Source organism: Nothobranchius furzeri, chromosome 12, assembly GCF_043380555.1.
Source record: "Nothobranchius furzeri strain GRZ-AD chromosome 12, NfurGRZ-RIMD1, whole genome shotgun sequence".
Taxonomy (NCBI): Eukaryota; Metazoa; Chordata; class Actinopteri; order Cyprinodontiformes; family Nothobranchiidae; genus Nothobranchius; species Nothobranchius furzeri.
In genome coordinates, this window is record NC_091752.1 from 5922541 (window position 1) to 5942720 (window position 20180).

The following is a 20180-nucleotide window of genomic DNA, read 5'->3' on the forward strand; positions in this document are numbered from 1 at the left end:
AGTTCTGACAGACTATATGTATGATATATATATATAAGTTCTATTGTCATTGCATAGATGTACAACGAAATTGATTTTGCTCTCAGTAGAGATAGCTCATGTAAGGAAAGGTAAAATATTAGTAAAAGTAAAGCTAAAATTGAACGAACACACACACACACACACACACACACACACACACACACACACACACACACACACACACACACACACACACACACACACACACACACACACACACACACACACACACACACACACACACACACACACACACACACACACACCTCTTTACAAATTCTGCAGTTAGGTGTTGATCAAATCAAATCTGTTTTTTGAGGTGAACTAAAGCCGTGTAAAATCACACATGATGCCCTGATGATCACTAAAATATGTTGGAATAACAGATGCTTCTGTTATATACTTGTTGGATTTTACATAGACATGATCTATTAAAGTGCCTTTTTCGGTTGTTGGCTGTTTGACTATTTGGGCATAGCCTCTGTCAGTCAAAAGTTTTAATATTGTTGATGATTTTAAAATGTCATCATTAAAATCTCCCATTAGCACTAATGTCTCACTTTGTACCTCCAGCCAATCAAGCAACTTTGTTAAATTTACTTTAAACAAAGAAAGGGGATACAAAGGAGGTCGATAAATGAGTCCAAGTACTATGTGTAAGTTAACAAAGTTATACACTAAACTCTCCAAGTTGACGTCTGGAGCCTGCAACATTTTAAATGCCACACCATCTGCAGTATAAAAGCCAACACCACCATGTTGTTGTTCTTGAAAAGCAACCAATGACTCATGGGTACTAGAATAAGCTAAAGCTCGTGGGCAGTTGTAAAAACTATAGCCATCAATCTGTACTGCATCTGATCTGTCTGTAGATACCCATGTTTCTGTGACAGCAATGCAATTAGGTTGCAAATGCTGTGTGCAGAAAGCTAAGTCTTTAACGTGTCGATTCAGACTTTGGACATTCATTAAAAACACAGTGAATGCAGAAGAGTTAAATCTGTCGAACTGTGAGTTTGGAGTCAAAAAAGGTGTCATATTACTAACTGCAACTGTAATGTCATCTTTACAATAGATTCGTTTTTCATCAAAGTCCTGAATTGTGAGTCCTGAAAGACTTGTTACACGGCTAAGTGCTACATATGCTTGACCTGGTGCAAATATTTTTCTAAAACTAACAACGGCGTTTTCAAGAGTGAGTCCCTGAACTTTATGAACTGTAACCGCCCAAGCTAATTTAAGAGGAAATTGTCGACGTAATCCACCTTTAACAGTGGCCCTTTCCTCCTCGGGTTCAATAGGTGTAGATCCAGCTAAATTTGATGACAGAGACTGGGAGGTTTTCCTCCTCTGCAAGCCGACACGATGGTCATCAAACTGAACATAAACCTTTTTAGGAAAGGTGTCATTTTCTAACATTTTAATTTCCATCAAAGTACCACAAACTCCGTTTACTAAACCGTCAATGACATCCACATTTTTACACAACATTACACGCGCACCCTTACCCAACTGTAACACTTCTGACAAGTTAGTATTAGAAGCTCTGGCATGATTCCCTTCCAACAACTTCAGTTTGCCTGTTCTTTTATCATTAACATAATCTTTGGCTGTAATTGATATGTAATCAGGACAAACGTGACATAACTGATGGATGTTGTGATTATTTACTTGATTATTTGTTGCAAATATGTGCAATGCTGAGCTCGCCTCACCTGTTTCACAAGTTTTTAAAACCTTTAAATCCTCAGGTAACAATGGTGTACCTTTTGTATGAGTTCTGATTCTATTTAACAGTCCAGAAAACACAGCATCTTTCTGTCTAACAACTTCAGTTAACTGTACAACTTTAAATAGGCTTGACCATAAGTTGCTACCTACACCATCAGAATAGAGTGGCTTCCCTTTAACAGGAGGTAGCTGGAAGAAATCTCCAACGGCCACTACACTGACATTTCCAAAAGGTGAAAAGTCACCCGTTTGTTTAATCTGACGTAATCTACCATGAACATAGGACAACAGGTTATGATCGACCATTGATATTTCATCAATAATAAGAAGCTGCAGATCACAATATTTTGTACGTAAAGAATTTAGTTTTTCTTCACCCAGAGGAGTGTACGGTAAGCGCACATCCTTTCCTATAGACAGTGTAGTGTGGATTGTTGTTGCACCTAAATTATATGCTGCAATCCCAGTAGGAGCTGTCAATACTACACATGCATTGTCAGGATGTCTACAGCTTGGTGACAGTAATCTCTGTGTTTCATACTCTATTGCTCGAATTAAATGACTTTTCCCAACGCCCGCCCCGCCTGTAACAAAAACATGCAGTGGTTCAGGGTTATTACCATTAACTTTATCTACACACCACTGCCTGATTTGATTAAAAACAGAAAACTGTTTTTCATTTAAAGACCTAATCAATGCCAGACCTTCACCTCTACTCATCGTGTTTCTCTTCTCTAAATGTGCAGTTTGGTTTGAACATGGAGCCAAATCTGGGATTACTTCTGCCTCGTCACTTACTGTTGGTTCTGATTCTTTCAGTATTTCAACACACTCCAAACGTTCCATTTCAACTGCCGGACACAACTCACACCATGCATCTTCTAACATTACATCACCGACTAGATTATTCACAGCATCCAAATGATCAGATTCTAACTCAAATTTACTCCGATTTAAATCTACAACAGCCTTTACCGAGTGGTTTGTTCTATCAAAAAATCTAATTAAACCAGTTCTGTAAAATTCCTCAAAAGTTTCACAGTTAAGCTTAAGCTGACTATCATGGCGGTACGGTAAAAACAACTGCAACATGCTTTGAAAAAATTTCTCTGGGTCTTTGGTTTCAGAGAAACGCGCGTAACGAACAACCGCTGGTTTAGTCCGAGTTCTTTTTGTAACAAATCCTAAATCATTACTTAACTTTATAGGATTTCTACATTTTTCGTTTTTACTCAAAACACGATATTCTGATGCAAACGTAGCCAGGCACATATCATTGAACACATCATCATTTGGCCTCTTCTTATAACGATCAACTAATCCGGTCATCCACATGTCATCTGAAGTAAGATCCTGTGATGCTGCTTTTTGCCTCAAAACAGAAATAGGTAAACTCATTTTCACTATATTATCACCAGTGGGAACAAACACAACTTTCCTAGAACACTCCTTTAGATGCATGTTAGTTAGCCTGTAGACTGCTTCCTGCGTACAAACATCTCGATTATGAAGATAAACATTACCAAGACTCTTCAAGGCCTCTTTAGCACTAAGATTACCATCTTTGGCTGCTTCTCTTTGAGAATTAGCAAGCAGAAGGCCAATTTCCCGTTCACTTTTAGACATGTATGATATTATGTATACACAGCACGCATAAGCATCGACGCAATACTGGATATCAAGATTAGCATTCCAAGCTTTTAACAGCAACTTGCTATACTGATTAATCCAGATTTCATTAACTTCCCTTTTCAAAACAACATGTGTATTTCGACTAAATCGTTTATATGCCATTTCAAATAGTTCCTGACTGATACCTAGGCCCTGAAACAGACCTTCTACACTGTTATATGGACAGTCTTCACTAGAAATAGTAGTCTTCACTTTAGTTAAAATGGCACTTGCTACTTCTTTGTCCATTTCCTGTTTACGTGCTTTATCTTGAGACGCACAGGCACACTGTACAGTGCTATCTGTTTTATCACACTTGCAAGTCTTCACTGCATCTTGATACTTTTCACCGCGGCTAATAAAAGTTCTAACAGATGCGGGTCGTGGAAAATTAAAACGACAAACAGTTTTTTTCTTTCTACAAGTCTTTGAATGCCGTTTGGAGTGCTGCTGGACAGATGAGACGACTTCATGTAGTGAATTGTCTTCAGAAGGAAGTTCACATGTCACATATTCATCAACAAATGCAATGACCTCCTCATCTGTGTTCTTATCTAAAATGGGAGCACCAGAAACCCAGAAAAGGCAATGACAGTGAGGAGAACCACGCTGCTGGAACTCAACACGATAATAATAATCTTCTATTTTACCAATGGGATTGGCAGGAGACATCAGCACTTCCCTTAAGAAGACATGCCATCTAAAATCAAACATTCGCGCAGCAGTTACTGGATTCCTACGTAGGAGCTCACATTTATCAGCCCACTCCAGCTGTTCCACTGTCTCTGTTCTGCCTTCCTGTTTCAAAATACTATAAAGAAGGTTAGTCCACCTCAAATCTGCCGACGAAAATGATGCGAACCAAGTAGGTTTGCCCAACATTTTTACACAAGCCAGGAGGTCTCGCTGAGCAGATTGCCAAAAAGCAGGTGTGCCGCGAATTGGTTTAAGAAACCGGTAGCCATCATCAAACTCTAACAGCTTATTTAAAGAATCCTGATCCTGTATCAAATTACCCAACTTCTGAGATTCACCGCTTTTACCTTTACGCAAAGCTATAGAAACTTTGGACACAACTTGCTCTAGTTCAGACATGTACTGTGCAAAAAATATATATTCTACATTGTTAGCAAATCGACCATCGACATGAAGAAGCCTGTTGTTGAAATACCGATTCAGAGTCAAACGAAACTGTCTGCTTTCATAGTAAGTATTTGATCCTGAAGGAAACAAGACGGGAAAACATTTTGCTTCATTTGTAAAATCTGAAAGCAATTTCACTGGATTGTTACCTTCACCTGGAGCTACATTTAATATGTTATCTACATACTGGTCCAATGCTTCTTGTCCTATATCTACTGGCATGAGACAGGTGTCCTGAAACATACAGTGTTGTTGTCTGTCATGCAATAACTCATCTTCTCCATCTATGCAAGTATCTTCATCTTTACTAGAACCACTATCCTCTTCCAAGACAGACGGCTCATCTTCCTGAGTAAATGTGTTAATCCAAGACTCATTGAACTCTACATCTTTGTAATGCAAATTATGATGTTTTAAATACTGAAGAGCTTCCTGAACATGCTGTGTGTCAACATACTGATAATCATAGTGTCCTTTATATGTCAATTTACGCTTTAACTTTACAGGTAATAAAGACCCCTCCATGTTGGTACGTGGTAACAAACTGCACGTTTCCACTATATTTGCAGGTATACAAGTTATCGGGCCATGAATCCCATTCTGACCACCTTTAGGCAGAGCCAACATTTTCATAAATGGTATATTCATCGCTATTAAATGTTGCTCTAATGTATTTAAACATGCCAGTTGAGGTGGGATGGGATCAACAGTCAGCCTGTTGATTGAACTTTCTGGGGGTATCTGACATTTACCCATTTTATAATGGCACGTGTAACAGATGTACAGTTTATTTCTACATAAATTAAATTTGCAAGGTAATCTACAGGCATCATTGCATTTGTGCAGATGATTGTCACTTATACATTTATCTGCTATAAGTGACATTTCTTTGGTTTTTCTATAGTATTCTTGATTACAATTTAAGACCTGATGTCTAAACAACAAACGTGAGCAAACACAACACACAAAATCAGGTCCATCTTTCACCTTCTCTAAAAACTGATCTACAACAAAATCAAAGTTTTGTGAATTTACTTTAATCAGCATTCTTTTATGCTGGATACTTTCTATTAAACATGTCTTATGTTTAACATTACGGTATTTCTTTCCACTCAACTCTTTCATTTTGTCTCGATAAGCCAAATTATGATGGTACTTATACACACTCATCTGTTTAAGCTTTTCTTGATAAGCCAAATTATGATGGTAGTTGAAAATGGCCCTCCGTTTAACTTTATCTTTGTGAGCCAAATTATGATGGTAGTTGAAAATGGCCCTCTGTTTAACTTTGTCTTTGTGAGCCAAATTATGATGGTAGTTGAAAACGGCCCTCTGTTTAACTTTGTCTTTGTGAGCCAAATTATGATGGTAGTTGAAAACGGCCCTCTGTTTAACTTTGTCTTTGTGAGCCAAATTATGATGGTAGTTGAAAATGGACCTATGTTTGGCCCTCCGTTTAACTTCCTCTTTCTTAGACAAGTTGCAATGGTAGTTAAACAAAGCCAGCTTTTTCACTTTCTCATTATGTGAAAGAAGACATTTGTATTTAAATTTGGTCACGCTGATCTTTTTCATTCTGTAAGCAGCATTTTGCTTGTATGCATTTTTTTTCTGACTTTTTATTTTGTCTTTAACCGCACTTATCGTTTTATAATTAGAGGCTTCTGCAGAAGCCTTATTTTGCTTTAAATATCTAGAAAAACTCTTCCTCATTTTCATCTTTTCCATGTTTGGGTCAGCATTTAACTGCATCATAGTTGACCTTCTGCATTTGTTTACGTTGCCTGACAAAGAATCAACTTTACAAAACCCAAAGCATGTTTCTTTATTACCCAGTCTTATGCAAATAATGGGTTCAAAATGATTATTACAGTTTGACAAATATAGTCCCTCAGTGACGAAATTACCAGTTTGAGAACTATATTTGACCCACTCTGTGCCATTGTTGATAAATATGGGTAATCCTAAAACACTGGCTGTAGTTCTAAATTCTACTTCTGTAGCACAGTGACCGACATAATTCATCTGTGACTTTTTTATGTATTCTGACACAGAAGCATGTTCTTTTCCCAGAAAGTTCTCACACTCTTCAGCATTTTTGGACATATAAGAAACAACAGCGAGTCTGATCTTACGATGGCCCTTCTGTGACCCACTAATTACATGAGCTACAGCTCTAAAAAAACTGTTACCATCTTCAATAATATGTTCTGTCTTACACACATTTCCTAAAGGCCCACCTGATGTGGACTCTTGAGAATTGTGTTTCTCAAAATCTATTTTCAACCGATTACACAGAGTTTTACAAAAATCTGCAGACATAGGAGTAAATAAAGTATTTGAATGAACAACACTAACACCATCTGTATCTATGGAACTCGGCTCAAGCGTCACAGTTTCTACTGAACATTTTAAATGTTCTGTAGGGGCATGTCGAGTATTGTATCTACCAGAAATACTATTTACAGGGCCACAATAACCATAACAAGTTCCTGTGTTAGGTTGTTTTACACAAACCACCGTCTCATAATGGTTACCATTACTATTCTCCAAATAAACAGCCTGCTGTGAAAAGTTGCTGTTGGAAGTGTATTTAAGCCATTTATCATTACAGTAAGTAAATATGTTAATGCCAAAATAATCAGCAGCAGCTTGAATTTCCACTTCAGTTGCCCAACTGCCAACGTACTGCATCCTTGATGAGGTGAGGTACTGCGAAACTGAGGAATACTCACTTCTTAAAATGGTTTGATACGTTTGAGGATTCTTTTTTAACTGATTGACCAAAGCAAGACGGATTTTTCTATGATATTCCTGGGTGCTATAAACAGCTTGACTAAGTGCTCTAAAAAAACAGTTTCCATCTGCCACTATTGATTTATTCATGCATGGTACACCCAATTCACCAATCACACGAGATGATTCATCAACCATTGCCGACTTCACATTCAGACGTTTACTCAACACCTGAGACACGTCTCTAGAAATGGGATTGAAATGAAAATCTTTAGTGGTAACATCACTAACAAAAACAACAGGGTTTATGTCGGTGTCATCTGTCTGTAACTTTTTTGGTTCCGAGAGTGGAAATGACTCTTCACGCCTAACCTCCTTTCCTGTTGTTGGAGGCAACCTTGTTTGTTCAGAAACATTTTTAAATGTGTCCATCTGAACAATGTTAACTCCACTGATCTCAAACAACTTCTGAGTTCCATTTAATTTACTGGCAAACCTCAGAATATATCTAAAGACATTGTCAAGACTACTAAAGTATAGAATTACACTTTTACCATTTAGGTCAACCATTCCATCTGCAGAACGAGCATGTGAATCAACAATAGCATAATGTTCATCTTTACTAAGTAAAGCGCAAGTATTGTCTCCAAGTGTAATAAAACATGTTTCATATTGTGTACACATCTTATTCAAACCATCCCAAAGACTAGTGTACACTCCAGCATTTATAAGTTCGCCTTCAGCTATGTCTACATCTCCACAAACAAAATCCCCATAATTCAACTTAAAAGTCTGTTTGCCCATAACGATTTCCTTTGGCAATTCTGGAACAGAAAGAAACACATTCCCAGCACTTATTAGATTACTGTCACGCAAATATGTGTACAACTCATCGCCCAAAACAACAACATTGTCCAACATGGCAAAATCCCATGAAAAAACACTTTGTATGTTGTGCTTAGTTAAAGCAACAAGACTAATTGCTGCACACTGAACGCCGCCATATTTAAAACGCCCATCGCTCTGATTAAATGATCCTGTAAGTGAGCTTAAAATTGTATAATTGTTTACAATACTGTTGTCATCATCAACGTTAACCACACTTGTGCTACATGAAGGAACAGGAGATGATTCAACCATCGCAGACTTCACATTCAGACATTTACTCAACGCCTGTGACACGTCTCTAGAAACGGGACTGAAATGAAAATCTTTAGTACTAGCATCACTAACAAAAATAACAGGGTTTATGTCAATGTCATCTGTTTGTTCAGATACATTTTTAAATGTGTCCATCTGAACAATATCCACTCCAGTGATCTCAAATAACCTCTGAGATCCCACCAGTTCACTAGCAAATCTCTGAAAATGTTGAAAAACATTATCAAGGTTCGCAAAGTACAGAACTACACTCTGTCCTGTCGGGTCTACCATACCATCTGCGGAGCGTGCATGGGAATCTACTACAGCATAACGTCCATTATCACAAATGATAGCACAAGTATTGCCACTTAATGTCATAATGCAAGTTTCATGCTGTGTGCACATCTTTTTCAATCCATCCAGGAGAGGAGTGTACACACCAGCATCTATTAACTCGCCTTCAGCTACATCTACATCTCCTAAAACGAAATCCCCGTAAACAAGCTTAAAACGCTGTTCTTCCATGTCAATTTCCTTTGGCAAGTCTGGAACAGAGAGAAACTCGTGTCCACCTCTAATCTTTTTGTTGTCACGCAAATCTGTGTACAGCTCATCTCCTAACTCAACAACGTTATCCAACACGGCAAAATCCCAAGTGAAAACACTCTTCTGTTTGTGCTTTGTTAAAGCAACAACAGTAATAGCTGCACACTGAACTCCCCCATATTTAAAACGCCCATCTCCCTGATGAAATGATCCTAGGACAGAGTCTAAAATTGTATCATCGTTGTGTAAAATTGTTTTATCTTCATCAAAATTATTTACAACAGGATTTTGAACAGTTGTCTCTGGAACTACAGACGACAGCAAAACCTGTGAACGCACGCAAGAAGGGGTGTTAGCAGACTGACCTCTGGGTGATGCATGCGCGTGATGGCCAGAAGGAAGCATCACAGCATGGGCAGCAACAGACCCAGAGACAGACCCAGGACAACCAGATGCCTCCTGATGGTGGGGTGAAGGCAGCTGGTCACAGTCCAACACCTATACAGAAGAAATTAAAGGTCAATACATCGTCAATAAAGATTAGTTTAGTTTTTATGTTTGAAACACACGCTTCTTACCTCCTTCGTAGACCGAACAGACTCCACGTCTGCAAGAGGATTTATGCAAGGTGTGGATGCAACCTATAATTAAAGAACAACAACAGTTAAGAAAAATAACACCACAATGTATTTGTATGCCAGATAATTTAATGAATCAACCTCCTGCTGGACACGCCTAGCTGCTTTCTTAAAATGTCGCACAGATGTAGTCTACAAACAGAAAATAATACGGTTAAGTACAATACTTTCAAATATACCATACAGACAGCCCATATTACAAGCATCAGGAACAACATTACACTTTACATTAAAAGATAATAATAAACTTTTGCTTTAAAGCTACCTGTGTATCTGTGGGACCATCCGCTGGAGCAATCGTGTCCATGGCAGCCAGAATTGAAGGTGAGAACCTAACGGGATTCAGGGGGATGAAACACTCCTTCAAGGCCACTGAAGTGTCATCAGCCTATTGAAGAAAATTCATCACATATTATCATCTAATCAAAATTCTTTGAAAAAGATCAATCAAAAACATTCACAAACCTTAGAAACAACCACTCGTTTCTTGGGGGAATTAGAAGTCTTTTCAAATTCCCCTGAATGGTTCCTCTGCAATGGTAAATAAAAGAAAACACATTTAGAAGCATTACTGGCACAGTTGCCTAAAATTATAAACATTTTACAATATTTATACTTTATAAAGTCTCTCACCTTCCCGCTAGGTCTCACAAACGTCCATTCGGAAGGGCGTGGAGGTGGAATGCGTTCCACACCCTTCACAACCACACGGGGCACAATACTCGCTTTCTGCGGACGAGACACCTGGTGCTGCACCAGTGGCTTTGGTGCGTGTGTCTCCAAGAACTGATAGGAGGCATTCCACATCAGTTGCGTGAGTATAGGCATCCCGTGATTATCACTGAGGTGGATCTGCAACCACAAACACGAACAAAAGAAAACACAAATTTATCATCTCAAATTTAAGAACCTTTACCTTGTTTTCTTCCAAGCAATATACTTACACCATCACGGCACCACAGTTTAAGACGGTACCTGGGTAGGTGATCGTGGATCGGCACATAACTTACACCTTCGAAGCAGAAGGAAAAAATTCATGTAAAGTTATAAATTGTGATTGTTTGATACCTAAGAGTAAATAACAATAACGCTTGTCGTTAATACAACCTTTTCATCTAATTATGTTGCAACTTACCTAGCTTAGCCGATCTGCGGTGGTACTCCTGCTGAAACAGGTCTTGACGCTCCCACGATCCAACTAAACGGGGAATCATGGCGGTACAGAAAACCTACAAAAAAAAAAAAAAGAAGAAAGAATACAATTATTTTTAAGGATGTACGTTTACTGTCATCTCTCATACCTTCAAAATTACACAAATCAGCCTCTCACCTTAGGCCAGCGACTGAGAACAGCCAAAAGGTACCGCTCAAATGCATCCCCTGCCTCTTCAACTGTTCTGCTGGCCGTAAGGTTGTTAGAAGGAGCCATGACGCAAACAGCATCAGGCTCCCGAGGTAACACAGCCTGTGAAACCTCAAGGCGCAGAAGATCTGCACAAGCTCCTGGAGTGGACATCACACCAAAAGCGAGGCCGCCAACCGGCATAGGGACTATGCCGTCTGCCACGGACCTCAAGTGGGAGTCCCCAACAAGTAGGACGAACTAAATTAGAAAAATTAATAAATACATTTCAATATAAAAAAATCTGTATTTCTATGACATTTCATACAAACGGCAATGCAATATGCTTTTCAGGAAGAAAGAGATCACATTAAACAGTCAAAGTTTACAAACAATAAAACATGAAATGGTAAAACTAATCACAGAATACACCAACATAAATACAAATAAAGATATGTAAAAATAACTGAGCAGCTTAAGTTCTAAATCACAGATTGAGAAGCACCGACTAAAAAGGAAGGTGAACACAACTAGGTTTTCTATTAAGATTCAAAAGTTGGTAGACTTTAGGCACATGTCAAAAAGAAGCCGATTCAGTCTGTTTGCAGCACTGTAACTGATAGCGGCTTCAACACCATCTGACCGTTTCCTTAGAATCCCAGAGTACTGCTAGATAGTATTGGAAGAAAATCTATATTTATATTTTAAATATTTGTGGACATTACACTCACTTTCTTCTCAGGAATCTCATCTGGAAGGACCAACTTGTGAGCTTTGTTAGAAATCACACTGGTCGGCCAACGACGAACTCGATGACGAAAGCCAGTTCCAGAAACTTACAAAACAAAAACACACACACAAAAATTAACAATCTTTTTGGCTAATAATTTTTCATCTTACATAAATACAGTATAGATTAAATGAATTGCAAAACACTACAATAATTTGTTCTGCGAAATAATACTGCAATACATACAATTAGCATCATCATTGCTGTGCGTTGGAATCCCGATTCGAATAGGCGGAGCTGGACGATTGCTGCGCTTAGCAGCATCCGCCTTGCGTTTGGACTCTTTGCCAGGCATAGTGAATGCTGTTTGAAACATAAAATACATGACAGCACTATTAGAAAAGCAACACAAACACTATGGATTTCTATGTTATCATGTGTCTGTACTCAGTAAAGACAGAATTAGTCTCTCTCTCTCCCTCTCTCTCTCTCTCACTCACTCACACCTTTTAGAATCTTATGCAACCATCAATTTGCTAAACTTATATAAATGTAAAAACAATCCTAAATTTTAAAGAGCAAGTCACCCATGACCAGATTCTTACTCAACTCCCACTTCCTGTTTGAAAAATGCAACAAATGCTGTTGTCTAGCAGACCGAGAGGGTGGAGCCACAAACAAATACACACACTCACAACATTGTGACATCATAATGTACCATCTAACATCACTGTGTACCTCTTAGTCAATAGCTATGACAGATTTAAATTCAAATGCAGTGCAGAGTTTTTATCTGACAACGGCACAACACTGACAGTTTTAGGCAGAAAATTAAAATCTTAACTAAAATGCACTAAAGTGCAGAACTATTGACTGCGCATTTCTGTAGCACTATTAGACACACATTTATATAGTTTATCAGAAAAAAAAGTTGATTTGGGGGTGACTTGCTCTTTAAATGAGTTAATCACAGTATAATCTAATTTAAAGGATAAAAATTAATAACTTGTGTGACATCTATGACAAAATACATTAACATAATTATTACTACTTTACTGATAACCCCTGAACAAGGAATCATAATATAAAAATGAAAATTTCTAATCAAACCCCAAGAATGTAGTTTTAAATCATGCTAAATTTCAAACTATTGTTTAAAAATATCAAAAGTTATTAAATGTCAAGTTTTATTAGAACTTACTTGCACTTATGAAAGTGCACATACACCTGCTGTATTCTATATAGAATGCTTAGACTAATTCAAATAGTCAGCAATACATATACTAAAAAACATTTATTTATAACTGCATTGTATGAAATATTCAGTCACAACATATTCTTTAATTTAGTCTTTAACAATGCAACTTTAATAGTTTAAACACCCCATTGTTATCAGTCAAACTTTTGAATAGTCTTATGGTATTTACATTATTTTACTTAATCTCAGTTTAGCTTTAAGTACTGTAACTTTTAATAACGTTTTACTTATTTCTATGTTAAACTTCGCATGACTAAAAATAAACTCACAATATTACATTATTTTTATCATTATTTTTTCCCCGTGTCCTGTCTGGCTGTGAAGCAAACAGAATTGATGTCTGAATGTTGGTGAAAAGCCTTACAGATTTACTCTCAAGTGGAGCATCAAAGCTAATGTCACGTCTGATACTTTAAACTTTATTGTTTTTGAATACTTTGTAATTCCAACCAGACACGGAATCAGAGGCGAAAGATAAAGACAAAGACAAAAGGTGGGGGCAGAAAAGGGGGGGGGGGGGGTCCACAAAAAATAAACAATAATGAACAAGAGTCTGCTTCTAGGCCTGCAGAAAGAGAAAGAAGAGAAAAAAATGGGACACACAACACAACAGGAGCAAGCTATCACTGTGTCAACTTGAAGAAATACAATCACATAATAATAATAAATCATAGTGCATTTAGTGGCAACGACAGCCTTAAGACATGTGTTGAACGTGCCCAAGTCCATACTTATATGAGCACCTGTGTGTGTGTACACACGCTTGTTTATGTAAGGTTTCTCTATAGGAGCGTCCAATAGAGAGTGTGAGGGGCCACAGACCTGCCCCCAAAGATGTGTAGGAGACTAAGAGAGCTCCAAGTCCCAGAGATCCAGCCGCTGCCCCAGAACACAAAAACCCCAAGGAGACTGCAACCAGAAAGGCCCCCGCCCCCTTGAGAGGTGCAGAGGATCGCCCCGGGGGGACCACAACCAGCAGCTGGCAGAGACCCGGGAGATATCAGCGGCAAGCCCACCTGCAGCCTCCCACCCCCCGCCTGGGACCCAGCAGAGCCCAGGGACCCAGACCCCACCAGGCAGCCACCGGGATTGATCAGACAGATGCCAAAAATCTTAAACCCCCTGACCCGGGAGCCACGAACATTCAGGCAGACCAAGGTACCGCACTCCACACCAGGTGTGGCAGGGAGAGGGGAGACGAAGATCTATATCATCAAAACAAGTCCCAGGAGAGGGGAGGAGTCAAAGGCCCCACCTGACATATACAGTCATACACAAACACAGTAATACACTCCCTCTCATGCTCACACATACACATACAACCAAAGACTTCTAAAAATGCACGCCAGACACCCACTTATGCTCCCTATACACACCCTAGTCCCGGTACTGCTGCACATTGGGTACAACCATTACTAGAGTTTGACCCTTTCTGCTGGGGTGCTGATGAACAGACTCCCCGCCCAACGCTGAGCACAGCAACCCACCACCCCAGACCCCAACCAGACAGCCAGATCTCCCTCTTAGCCTCCAGCCCCAGGAAGCCAAGCAACAACAGAGGTGTGCTAAGACCCCTAGTCTCCCTCCGCCTGCTCCAATATAGTTAGTGTTCGTTGATGAGGTGTATTCCATGGCTGTGGTGAGCGGGCAGTGCGGGCATTGTCTGCCCATGCCAGTTGATGCCACCACACCACCCCACTTGCACCCACAGCCCTCGGTGTCTAAGTGCACTTTAAAACTGGAAGTGGCCACCGGCACCCTGGAGGAGGCTGAGAAATCCCCCTGCCAAATGCCGTTGAATGTGCTCACTCCCAAGGCCCTAAGTGTGTGTTTGTGTGGAATGTCGTCAGTGGAAGTGTATAAGGTGCAAATAAAATTGGGGGGCAGGTTGCCACAGGAATGCGGAAATGGGTCCATACCCGCACTCCCTGATATGCCCACCCCCCCAAGGTCCTATGTGTATGTTTGTGTGATGATGTGAGGGAGCAGGAGGAGAGAAATATGCGGGGATGGGGAGGAATGGCTGGTTGGGCTTAGCTCTCCAGGGAGCCAAAAATAAACTTTTGACAATATTACATTCAAATGTGAAAAACTACAAGTTTCTGTTAGAAACATAAAACAGAAGTGACTCAAATATGCACGTTACTTCCACATTTTATCAGCAAAAAAAAGTTGATTTGGAGGTGACTTGCTCTTTAAGGGCAATTCTCATCTGTTTTGTTTGATCTCATCTGTAGACATTTATTATAATTGTGGATGTCAAACAACTAATTTTTAAATGTAATTAAACATAGGCTGTGAATTAATCAAAATTAATCACTATTTCCACAAATGACTGAAAAAATACCAAATAAACCAAAAGTAAATGAATGCCATCCTCCTTGTGATGATGCCCTGGGCAACTGCCATAAGTCACATCAAAAAATGCTGCTGATCATTCCAACGATCCCAAATAGACTCACATTAGACCACATGAAAGCAACTGAACCCAAAAATATATTAACCAGTAGGGCTGCTCAATTAATCGAATTTTAATCACGATTACGATCTGAGTTTTGAACGATTCTAAAAAAAACAAAACAAGCCGATTATTTGCTCCTCCCGCTTGCGCTGCCCTGAGTTGCAAATGAAGCGTTCCTCCACAGTGTTGCCAACTTAGCGACTTTGACGCTATTTCTAGCAGCTTTTCAGACCCCCTTCTTGACTTTTCAAACTTAAAAGTACCTAGCAAACACCTCAGAAACATCTCTGGGAACCCTTAGCTATTTGCTGGATAACTGTCGTCGACATTTCCTGTAGGTTAGCTAAACAGCTCTCGGAGCTGGCTCCCTGTTGGATTAACCAGAGTGAGTGACACACACACCGCACCTGCGGACTCCTGAGCCACTAAAAATGACTAAATGTGCGTGTGCGGCGCGCTAAACACACGTGCAGCTTGCCCCGATTGCTGTGAGACCGGGTTGGGGGGTGTAGCTGTGGTTGGGACAATTATTACATTAACTGATGGACCTGTAAATAAATAGTTTATAAATAAGGTAGAAATAAGTTCCTCACGCTGATAACTAATAGCTAATCTCTCTGAGGACACGGTGCTTGTGCACTCTCCTACAGCACCTTGACACGACTCAATGTTATGCAACATTTTGTGAACATCAATTTCTTTGCATTTATTTGTTATAAATGTCACTGTATAATTCTTGCTGTCAGTATTTGCAAGGTATTGGTATTTGGGTCTGTACTGGTTAGACTTAAATGAGTTAAACCAAGGTCTATAGCCCTTGGGTCATAAACTATGAGCTATAAGTATATTGGTCTTTTTATACTGGGAATCAGGAGTTATTTTAGTGATCATCTAGTTTATTATTTTTGTCCTGATTGTGCCCTGAGCAATTTTATGACTGAATAAAAACAAATAAAATCAACATAAATTGAAAAATCGTCCTAAATAATCGTGATCTCAATTTCAGTCACCATAATCGTGATTATTATTTTTGCCATAATCGAGCAGCCCTATTAACCAGTAAATAACTGCACTCTCACACAACACGCCTGTGTCACTCACGCAACCTCCCTCTCAGCTGTCAACCTCCTCTAGGGAGGCACCGCAGAGCCGCTCAGACTCCATTACCCAACATCCCCAGCGCCAGGCTTCCGGTTCACGTCACCCGCCAAATCTATTTAAGGAAGTGCCGCACAACACCGACTCACGTCGGCATCAACCATCAACCAACCAGGTGCGAGGTCCGCACGGCTCCGCGTGGAAAAGTTGCGTCATTTTAACAACCACGCCCCTCCACCGCGCCTCCTCACGGCCCAGAATTTCCGCAATGCGCACCTCGGAAAATTTCCAACCACGCGGAAAAACATGGCGGACCAGCAAGAACTACTATGGCAGAGGTTCGTAAATAGACATTTGTATGATTCAGCTCTCAGAGGTCACCGTGATCAACATGTTGTTAATAGTTCTTGGAGAGAAATAGCTCGCACTGTCGGAAAAGACGAGAACGCTGTTAAAAATGCTGAAATGCCATGTTGTAAACAGTAAGTTCTACTTCTACTATGGTGTAGTGTTGAATGCATGCTGTAGAGCTCCATGCTGCCCCCTACAGTTTGGGAGAATATTGGCTCACCGCAGAGACAAGCCGCACAAACTATAATCACTGCGAGTTGTGAAGCGCGTTCCATCCGCGAGCCGCATCACCGCGCGGAAAGTGAATGCGTCAAGCATAAAACCAAAGTCATCGTTCGAACCGAACCTAACCCAGAGTCCAAACCAGATTGTCTCAGATCACGAAGCCTGTTCAGATCAGACCAGCCAGATCTAAGAATCCTGCCTGTTCTTAGAGACCAGCCTCAGACCAGGACTCGCCGTGTTCAGCTGCGCACTCGGCTCCCAGAACAGCGTGTCCATTCAACCCGGCGTCAGTCACTCCGCGCTTGGGTTAAAAGCCACGCCACATCCAAACTCTCGCCCAGCTCGAGTCACCCCGTTACAGCCTGCAGCAACAGTTAGGACTCCTCCCTCCCTTTTAAAAGCGTTTTCGCTTCCTAGGACATTGTGGTTGTAAAACCCCAATGTCTGAGACTCGAGTCTGGTCCCGGTGTGATCAACCAGTTTCTGCGGGAATGTAACGACGGAACCGGTTCGCAGCAGCGCGAGTCCACCCCCCCTTCGTGTCTTACCGTTAAATGTTACATCACGTGCCACATGGACACGCACTCATGCTGCAGATTCAACAAAACTACTTTACTTTTTCCAAATTATATCACAAGAATAATGAAGCTGCTTGCGTAAAAATCGACACAGCAAATATGTAAGTATTACTTACCATAATAAGAAGTGAACACGCCAGCTGAATACAGCTAATATTGCTTAAAAACAAACATACAAACAAACAAACAAACGACAGATAACAATAAGCACAAATGAAATATTCTCCAAAATGCTGCTTTACAACGCTAAAAAGAAGGCAAAACCCCAAGCAAGCCTACGTAGTGCGCACTGAAACGAGTCTTGTTCAAAGACGTGAATGGCAGTTGGATTGTAAAATATATACCCGAACTTGAGCCAATCAGCGGGATAGAATACATCACGTGGAAAAATATCTCCCAATAAGGTTGAAGTCTTTAGAAAACACAATGCGCTAATCCTCCAATCAGTAAGGCAAAATCGGAAAATTCAAAATAAACCAATAAGTTTCTTTAACGACACAGCAACGTCACATTCGTCTCTGATTCCCGTGTTTTACAGAGGCCGCCCCCTCACTTCCAGACAGTCCAGGAGAAGAAGCCGGTGTTGTGCCATAAATCGGCTGCCAAAAAATGATTAGCCTCTAAAGAAAGGAAGAGGGAAAAAATCAAATCGCTGGAGAATTGTTTATTTACATTTATACAACGTTTACATTCAATACAGGGCGCCATTTTACATTGTTTATTTATTTTTTAGTATCAAGGCTGTAACATAAAGAAAGCCAGTTCTTACCACAAACCATCTTTCAATCGCAAATATTGCAAAAAGGATTAATATATCCTCATTGTGAACGTTTAAGACAAATAGCAACACTTAAAACAACTTCCGAACTGGAAAAAACTAAGCTAATCATTTTTTGGCAGTGAGTCGATTTATGGCACAACACCGGCATAAGGTTAGTCAATCGATGTTAAAGCTAAAGCTAGCAAAAACTAGCTACTTGCTAGCTGACTAATGTTTGTTGAAATTATCACGATTTGCAGTAAACGATGTCCGGAGAATTGTTCGAGGATGCATAGCTGTTAGCTCAGACTAGCGGTTAGCTCAGACTAGCGGTTAGCTTAGACTAGCTTTTGGCTCAGACTAGCTGTTAGCTCAGACTAGCACTTAGCCCAGACTAGCGTTTGGCTCAGACTAGGACTAGCTTTTGGCTCAGACTAGCGGTTTGCTCAGACTAGCGTTTGGCTCAGACTAAGACTAGCTTTTGTTTCAAACTAGCGGTTAGCTCAGACTAGCTTTTAGCTCTAACTTGGCAAAAGATGGCTACCACAGATAAGTTTCATCAGCAAACACAAAAAATGGCACCAACTCTGTTGGTTTTACATATTCATCTGAAATCTGTTCATTTTTTAGGTCAGTCATTCATATCGAATTACACCAGATCTTATGATTTTGCATGATCCATTATTTTGTAAATCTGATTTCAAGTTCCATGAAAAACAGTGATGTGATGTGATGAAGGGGCTTGACTGTGACCAATAACGAGACAGTTGTAGCTGAGCAATACGGGCCGTGCGATCAAGCCAAAGCTGTGGTCAAATCTAAAGGCAATAAGGAAAAGCATGAAAGTCAGCTGACTAGGTGAAAGATGTTGCGAGGAATCAAAGCAACATGCTTCTAGAGACTTGTACAGGTATCAGGTGGTGTTCTGACTGTTTCTGGTTTATTTTCTGTTTTTAGAGCATTCCCAGGTCAGGAATCAGACTCGTGATGGGACACGGACCATACGCCAAACTGGTCGTACTCTTCCTCTTTACCTCACTGGGTTTCATGGTGAGTGTGGAATAAATCCTCACGGAACAAAAATGATTTTTGTGCGTGCGTGTGCAGTTTGACTGAGCAAGCCTATTTTTTACCCTGCAACTCCTGGAAGGAAACTTTGCTCTGTTCTGCAGCTCCACACTGGGATTCAGAAATGACTTCCAGAATATTCTACTGGTCATCATGGTGAGCGCACACACACGGCATTCTCACAGCTAGAGCAGGTCCCGTTCTCCTAGCACGGGCAGATGAAACTCTGGCCTGTGCGTTAATCAGTGTTGGGAACGTTACTTTAAAAAAGTAATTAGTTATAGTTACTGATTACTTTGTCAAAAAAGTAACTCAGTTACAAGATCATAAAAGTAACTGATTACCAACAAAAATAACTACTTAGTTACTTTTTTCATTAAAGAATGCAAGAATTACTACAATAGTGAAATATAAATGACTAATGACTGGAACATAATAATATGTATGTCCAAATGTTTTTTATAAACCTGAATAATTTCAATAAATAAGCACTTCACAGGAGGAACTACTAATAGGAACATTACACTAATCTAGACTATTAAAAGGTCACTGTGTGATATTTAACAAGATCCCAATCAGCTAAAATTGCAAATAGAAACACCTGTAAAGGTTCCCGAGCCTTTAAATGGTATCTCGGTCTAGTTAAATTACAGAAATAAATGTAATTTTGCACAGTATTC

The 20180-nt window shown here is 39.9% G+C and overlaps 1 protein-coding gene across 3 annotated transcripts in view; it reads right to left on the bottom strand.

Annotated features, from left to right (window-relative positions):
• Nucleotides 1-267: 267 nt before the first annotated feature.
• The window catches only part of LOC129166738 (uncharacterized), a 171484-nt gene continuing 151571 nt past the window's right edge, over nt 268-20180 (bottom strand). For 2 of the 3 annotated variants that reach the window (XM_054749887.2, XM_054749886.2), the window contains exons 13-23: nt 11948-12064; nt 11703-11806; nt 10960-11232; nt 10765-10858; nt 10574-10641; nt 10263-10481; nt 10095-10160; nt 9895-10017; nt 9711-9761; nt 9570-9632; nt 268-9489 (exon numbers count right to left, since the gene is read on the bottom strand). In XM_054749887.2, the coding sequence (XP_054605862.1) occupies nt 346-9489; nt 9570-9632; nt 9711-9761; nt 9895-10017; nt 10095-10160; nt 10263-10481; nt 10574-10641; nt 10765-10858; nt 10960-11232; nt 11703-11806; nt 11948-12064 (10322 nt within the window). In that variant the 3' untranslated portion in view covers nt 268-345. The remainder of the gene's footprint in view (nt 9490-9569; nt 9633-9710; nt 9762-9894; nt 10018-10094; nt 10161-10262; nt 10482-10573; nt 10642-10764; nt 10859-10959; nt 11233-11702; nt 11807-11947; nt 12065-20180) is intronic. The other variant, XM_054749879.2, reaches the window with a different exon arrangement.